This window comes from Penaeus japonicus, unplaced genomic scaffold, assembly GCF_977035675.1.
Source record: "Penaeus japonicus unplaced genomic scaffold, GWHDUDI00000001_assembly GWHDUDI00000006, whole genome shotgun sequence".
Taxonomy (NCBI): domain Eukaryota; kingdom Metazoa; phylum Arthropoda; class Malacostraca; order Decapoda; family Penaeidae; genus Penaeus; species Penaeus japonicus.
The window spans coordinates 2,191,784-2,199,283 of NW_028234408.1; the positions used below are offsets into that span (position 1 = coordinate 2,191,784).

The 7,500-nt window shown below is 36.9% G+C and overlaps 1 protein-coding gene across 3 annotated transcripts in view; it reads right to left on the reverse strand.

The window, feature by feature from the left end:
* LOC122257238 (uncharacterized) overlaps positions 1–7,500 on the reverse strand; it is an 11,411-nt gene that overhangs the window by 2,470 nt on the left and 1,441 nt on the right. For all 3 annotated transcript variants that reach the window (XM_043022410.2, XM_086537559.1, XM_043022419.2), the window contains exons 2-6: positions 6,299–6,409; positions 6,051–6,175; positions 5,758–5,867; positions 4,197–4,530; positions 1–2,158 (exon numbers count right to left, since the gene is read on the reverse strand). The exon at positions 1–2,158 is cut by the window's left edge and continues 103 nt beyond it. In XM_043022410.2, the coding sequence (XP_042878344.2) occupies positions 1–2,158; positions 4,197–4,530; positions 5,758–5,867; positions 6,051–6,175; positions 6,299–6,409 (2,838 nt within the window). The remainder of the gene's footprint in view (positions 2,159–4,196; positions 4,531–5,757; positions 5,868–6,050; positions 6,176–6,298; positions 6,410–7,500) is intronic.

Below are 7,500 nucleotides of genomic sequence, written 5' to 3' on the forward strand. Positions count from 1 at the left end.
TTTAGTCCAATCTTGGGTCAAGCAGTTGTCTGGAGCTTCACTCGAGTCATAATCACTCTCTGATTGACAATCTCGGTTAAAGTCTAAATCAGGCAAGGAGCAACTATCATTAGGATATTCTTTCTCAAAATGGAGGCTGTCAGCCAGAGACACTTCACTGTTTTGCAAATGTGGGAAACAATCATCAGTACCTAAATTACTATCACTTAATACCTTATCACTACTACTGTTATTTGTATTTTCTAGTTTTTTTCTGGTGTGATCATAATCACATGAGGAAATACTCGGATTACCACTCGCATCGCTGCCTTTCAATGAAACTGATTCATCAGTTTCAATTTTCCTAGTTCTAAATGGTGAAAACAGGCACTTTTTGTCTTGTTTATTATCTTTCCCTTTTGAATTTAATGACCTTTGCTTCACACTTCTTTTCTGTTCTGAAGTTTTAGTTCTATCCTCATTTTTCTTTGCAATTTTCATTTTTGTAAATAAGTCACTATTATCGCTTTTTTGATTTTTTGAAACTTCTTCACTTTTCCTTGAATTCTTGATTTCTGAAATTACTTCACTTTTCTTAATTTTATTTTTTGAAGCTACTTCTTCCTTTTCTTTATCAACTCTGTTCAATTTTTCTTTTGGAGTAATCCAGCCATCAAGCTTTGGCTGATTAAGTGGAATATTCTTTGTTTTTTTGCTTATACTCTTTTTCTTTGGTTTATCTGGTATTACGTAATCTTTACAGGAATTTTGAGATGAGCCTATGAGATCATCATCATTGTTCAGTTCATCTAATTTCTCCATATCTTTCCGTATCCTGTCTAACTCAGCAATGGCTTTTATGGTCTTGGCAGAGGAACATATCTTTTTCACTTTTCTGCTAGAAATTAGTACTTCACTAACATTAAGAGTGGTGTTATCTAGCTGCCCCTTTGTGTGTGGAGAATCTGTGCCCTGAGAGGACTGGCTCTTTGGTTCAGTACTTGTGGATTCAGATGTACTGAGGTCTGAAGTAGTTCCATCACATAAGTTGTTCTGTTCTACTAAGGCACATTTTTCCTTATACTTTTTAATTCTGTGACTTCTCCGAAATGTGCTGTTATCATCAGCGCTGTGTGGTTTTGCCATGGCACTGATGGGTGCAGATACACTTTTCTCTAGTTTTAGAGGCATTGCTACATGTTCTTCGTTTAAATTGTGTTTGGGTGCCTGAGGGTTTTTCTTTTTATTACAGTCCTCCATTTCACTTTGTGGCATATCAGTATCCCCAAAAAGAACTTTCAATTTCATTTTTGCTTTGATCGTTTCATGTCCTTTTATTTTTCTTGACCTCCCATTTTTCTTTTGACAATCTGGTGTTACCAGTTTTTGAGAATCTTTTCCACTCTTGAAGGAAATATCTTGGGTGAAGGAATAGTCAGACGAAAACAAATTTGAAGGTTCACACTTGTCTATGGAAAAAAGAGAGGTCTCTTTTCCATTTCTTGTGGTTGTATTTCTTTTCACGCGAGGATCGTCATGCTTGCTTTTTTTTTGATCTGCAGTTACCTGTGAAAGATATGACAATGTATGATTCTTTGAACGTCGTTTGAGGACAGGGCTGCAAGACTTGTTAGGTGAAGTTTGCATACTGTTCCCAGCTTGAGAATAAGGATTATACTTTTTTTCATCTCCAATATATGAGCTATCTTTTGTAGGAATTGATTCAGTATGAATGTTATCTACATTCTCACTGGGTGACTTGGCTTTGTCTACCGAGACTCTAATACAAAGGTCAATCTGACCAAACGTTGATGAGTTTTGGTTTGAGACTTGTGAATCGTCCTGAGTATCATGGAAAACATTGGCACTTGAATGCACAGTACTTTTATCTGTGCACAAGGAATGGCCAGATTCCTTGCTAGTTCTCAAGCTATTATCAGAATTTTTCTCCACCTCAGGGGGATGTTCATATAGGGTGAAATCCTCAGTAAAGATATAGTCAGGGTTTTCAGAGTCATGCCCCTGTGGAGATGTGTCATAAGAAAAACTGCTATCAGTGTCAAAAACTGATTTGGTGACTTGCCTCTTGTTTGGTAACTCATTTTCTGAACTGGTATGAGAGCTGGCAGATGAATCTCCTATTTTCCTCTTGCCAGGCTTCATTCTTGACTTGCAAGCCCTGGGATGAACAAGAGACAGTAAAGTAATAGAAATAGCACTGACATAAAATACTTAAAATTGCTAATGTAAATACAAGTTAACCAGAGGTGAGCAAATTCATGCAATTAGTGATGGTAGAAGACGATGAAAAGAAAAACAAAAAAAGAAAGAAAGATTAATCTGTTGATGCCAGGAGTGCTTGTATGCAAACACTATCCACTGCACTTTTGTTTTATTCCCCCCTTTTTCTTTTTTTTACACATATAGGCACTTAACCATTTCCCAACGGGGCATGCGCTAAGTGAAAACCCCTACGCCGGGCCATTGCAATATTGCATTGGAAACGTCACACTGGCATGACGCCCCAGCACCGGGAATTTAGCTGTGTCACACGGGTGTGACGCACCGTCGTCATAGGGTTAATCACCAAGGAGTCAATTAGAAGGTCTACCTGACCTCACTTGTTTATGCCACTAATTTCCATGAAAAGTTTCCTTTTTCATTATCATTGCTATTAACATTACATCAATAATAATAATAATAATAATAATAGTAATAATAACAAAATTCATAATATCTATGATAATGATAGTAAAAATAACATTAATAAAGATAACAATAGAAACAGATATAAAAACTTTATTTCTAAAGTAATTAGAAGAATGGGAGAATGAGGTAAACAGAAAAAGGTCAGGTAGCCGTACCTGACATACTAACTGACTCCTTGGTGACCAAGTACTTCTGGACCCATCTATGTGTAAATGAAGTAATAAAACAAAGCTCTAGTAGACTGTGCATATGGGTTAAATAAAGGAGTAACAAAAACGGTGAGCCTCAGTAACAACGTCAATGATGGTAATGGAGGTCATTTCAATGGATAATAAATGGGCTACAACAAAGCAACAATAAAGAAGAGGAAAGAGAAGAAAAAGAATAATAAGAAGAAAAAGTAGAAGAAAGAGAAGAAAAAGAAAAAGAAGAAGTAGAATAAAGAAATAAAGGAATAATAAGAGAAAGAAGGAGGAAGAAAGAAGAGAAAAAATAAAAAGAAAGAGAAAGAAAAGAGAAGAGAAGAGGAAGAAGAAGAACAAGAAGAGAAAGAAGGAAGAGGAAAAAAGAAGAGAAGAATAAGATAATAATAAATAAAGAAGTGGAAGAGGAATAATAATAATAATAATAATACGAAGAAGAGGAAGAAAACAAAGAGGAAGAAGAAGATGAAGAAGAGGAAGAAAACAAAGAGGAAGAAGAAGACGAAGAAGAGGAAGAAAACAAAGAGGAAGAAGAAGAAGACGAAGAAGAGAAAGAAGAAGAAAGAGAAAAAGAAGAAGAAGGAGAAGAAGTGGAGGAAAAAGAAGAGAGAGAAGAAGAAGAAAGAGAAGAGGGAGAAGACGAAGAAGAAGAAGTGGAGGAGGAAGAAGAAGAGGAAGAAGAAAAGGAAGAAGAAGAAGAAGAAGAAGAAGAAGAAGAAGAAGAAGAAGAAGAAGAAGAGGAAGAGGAAGAGGAGACGGAGAAGAAAAAGGAGAAGATGGGGAGGGGGAGGGGGAGGGGGGAGGGAGAGGAGGAGGAGGAGGAGGAGGAGGAGGAGGAGGAGGAGGAGGAGGAGGAGGAGGAGGAGGGGGGGGAGGAGGGGGAGGGGGAGGGGGAGGGGGAGGGGGAGGAGGAGGAGGAGGAGGAGGAGGAGGAGGAAGAAGAATAAAGAATAAAGAATAGAGAACAAAGAATAAAAAATAAAGAATAAGGAAGAAGAAAAAAAGAGCATAGAAAAAGAAGAATAGGAGGAGGAGGAGGAGGAGGTGGAAAAGAGGAATAATAATAATAATAATAATAATAAGAAGAAGAAGAAGAAGAAAGAGAAGGAGAAAAAAAAAGGAGAAGAAAAAGATAAAAAAGAAGATGAAGAGGAAAAGAAGAAGAAAAAGAAAAAGAAGAAAAAAAAAAGGAGAAAGGGCAGACAATGAAGAAGAAAGGAGGAGGAAGGGAGAAGAAGTAAATTTCATAAAAGAATAAATGAATACTAGCATACTACTGAGAGTCATTTGTGCACACAAACTCACATGTTTTTTAGCACTGTCTGCTTGTCTTTAACAGCAGTTTCAATTGTGTTTTCAGACAAAACCTGAGAAGTAGATTTCTTTTGGCTGCTTTCGAAATAGTCGGAGATTGTGTTGGTAAAGACTATGGAGCTATCCAAGGCTCTAAGAAGCTGGCGATCCGTCCGTGCAGGGCTCATGAAAGACGTCCTTCTCTCTGCCTGGGATCCGCTGGAGGACTGCAAGTCAAAATCATCACCTTGGCTCTCTTTGGCCTGGCTGAGAGGCTGATTCTCCTGGAGGGCGACACTCACTACCAACATCTCACCGCATGGTAAAAACTGTTGGTATCTTCCACCTGTTCAAAAATAACATCATAGTCATCAAATTCATAAATTATATATCAGCTATAAGAATCAACTGCTTAATCTTTTATTACTTTCTATTCTTTTATTTTTTTCTCCTCATCCTACATAAAATGAATAAATCCTTTACCTTCCTTTTCAGTAAACCTACAGCCTTCCCAAGTCAGCATAAACCTTGTTTTTATGCTTTTATTGAAACAATAATAATCTGCCTAACTAGAATAAAAAATGATGGGGAGAAAACATCCTCCCCAAGCTTTTAATTTTTATTTCCAGTGGCTAAGCTTGATATCAAACCTTCTGGGATCGGTATGCTTCACAAGGAGGGAACACTCTCCTACTGTATTTGTAATTTTGTCAGAATTTCAAACTATCTGTTCCTTCAGTTGTGTGATGGCATCATGCCAAAGGCTAATCAGTATTACAGAACTATTATACCATATATACATACTCATATATCATACAAAAAAACTAGAGAATAGTAGAAATCTTAAGAACATGCAGACTGCACATCTTAACCCTTTCCCGACGGGGCACTCGCTACGCGAAGACCCCTATGCCGGGCGATTGCAATATTGCATTGAAATCACCACACTGGCATGACGCCCCGGCATCGGGAGTTTGGCTGTGTCACACGGGTGTGACGCACCGTCGTCATAGGGTTAAGATGCGACCCATTCCAGAAGGGTTAATGAGGTGCAGTGACTAGAGCACTCAGCTAAATTCTTTATTACCATTGGGTTAACCCACTCACAATAGTGCGTATATTTGCCCAATAATGCTCTGGCTTGTAATATAACATGTGCCTGCAGTTTTCCGCCGAGAGATTTCTCAAGCCAGGAGGCCATGCTGAACTTATCAGAGCTATTTTTTAGCTTTTCTGGGACAGGCAAGTTCTAAGTGGTGACAAAAAAAGCTTTTGTAACTGTTTATACTCTTTTGACAAAGTCAAGAACATCTTTAATATGCAAATGGAGCTATAATGTGTATGTACAAATATAACTATGTACATTGTGTATATACAGTGAAACTTTTATTACATGATAAGACATCTGTCATGTCAGAAACATTCTGATGACACGATATTACGTCATCCGTTGTGAATGGGATAAATAGGGTACAGCACAAAATATATATATATTCCTATAAACGATTGCATATAGCACAAAATAGAATCTAAGAATTCTATTTCATTTTGCTAGCACTAAAATATACTTTACCTCTATCCCGTAATTCATCACTGTCATCATCTTCATCATCGGACCATGTGCTTGAATCTCTGGGAGTCAAATACATGCAAGAGCACTTTCTATATGTGGTGAACATGTACCTAAAATAAATAAAAAAAAATCATTATTCAAAGAAATTAATTGATTTACATATGACACAGGAGAAAAGGGATCTAAATAGTGGGGATAACCTTTAACTGAATTCCAAAAATAAGACATCTATCTGATTATTCTCATCATAAAAAAATCATGTTTAGTATTTCCAAAATAACCAAATGACTCACCCTATCTTTATTGTTGCACCTTCTTTTGTTTTTCCTTTATTACATTCAATGTCTTCTGTGGCTTTCTGGAGGGTTCTTTGCTCCTCATAATGATTAGCAATTTCGTTCAGCATTGAACGCAGCTCCTAGAACAAAAGGCATATGCAATTTAATTCAGAACCGATTTGTTTTCTCTTTAAAAAACTATTCATATGGGATGTACCTTATCATTCCAAAAAACACTATGGAAATAAATATGCTATTCTTACTTTCCAGTGCTTGTAAGTCATCCATTTTGCTGTGCGCGACGGTCCAGAAGGGGTGTCGATGATACATCTCACTGGCCTGATTTCTACAACCAATAAACGTGATGGCTTGATCTGCAGAGAAGAAATTAATCCTTGACACACAAACTGTTTGAGTGATTGAGTGAGTGAGTCAATGAGTAAGTGAGTGAGTGAGTGTGTAATGAATGAAAGAAAGAATGAATGAATGAATGAATAAATGAATGATTAAATCAGTGAGTGAGGAACATGAGAAGGAACACTTGACATCAAATTCATACTTTGCTACTGTGATATTTAAACATTTATATTTTCATCCTATAATATGATATCCTGCAGAGTCTGCTAGAATTACTCTAAACTAAAATGAAGTGGTTTATCACTTTCATAAGAATAATGATCATGGAATCAAAATAATGTTCAGCATACTACATATACTGGCACTGGCTATGGTTAGGGGGCTTGAGTCTAGGGTTTAAAATATCCACACAGTATAAATAATTTGGAAATTCTGTGAGATCTGTTGGAATTTCGAACTATGGTGCTAGTCTTTTCACAAAGAATGGTTTCACTTCTATGGATTACAAGTACCAAACATCCAGTGCAGTTTGATGGAATGGAAAGGATAAATCTTTCACAAATACAAAAGGGTGTATCAATATCATACCCTTCTCTCTTCCCATGATGGGAAGGTTTGTAGAAAACAAGTAATACTGTGCAATAAATACTTTTATTGAGCATTGATAGAACATACAAATTAAAAGTATATATATATATTTTCATACAAGTGAATTTTTTATACAAGTGAAATATATGAGAAGTACAGATTGTAGACTGGCCAGGCCAGTACAAATGTCTTGTCACTAAGCTCCATCAACTTTTACTTGGAAATATCACAACCAGTTCTTTTGTATGAATTCTAAAAGTATAGAGCAGTGGTTACCAAAATTTTTTCATTTATAGCATCCTAATCTTACTCCTTGCTACAGCGTCCTTTTCTTTAACCCACTGATAGCGGACGGCATGATTTGCTGTCAAGGCAGCATCAGTCATAACCGCGGATGGCACCGTGCCAAACAACATAAACCCGCCACATGACTTTATACATATTTTATTAAAACCGTGGCCAATGGGTTAATAAGACCCCTAGTTACTGCTCACAGCACCTCATTTATGCTCGTGCCCTG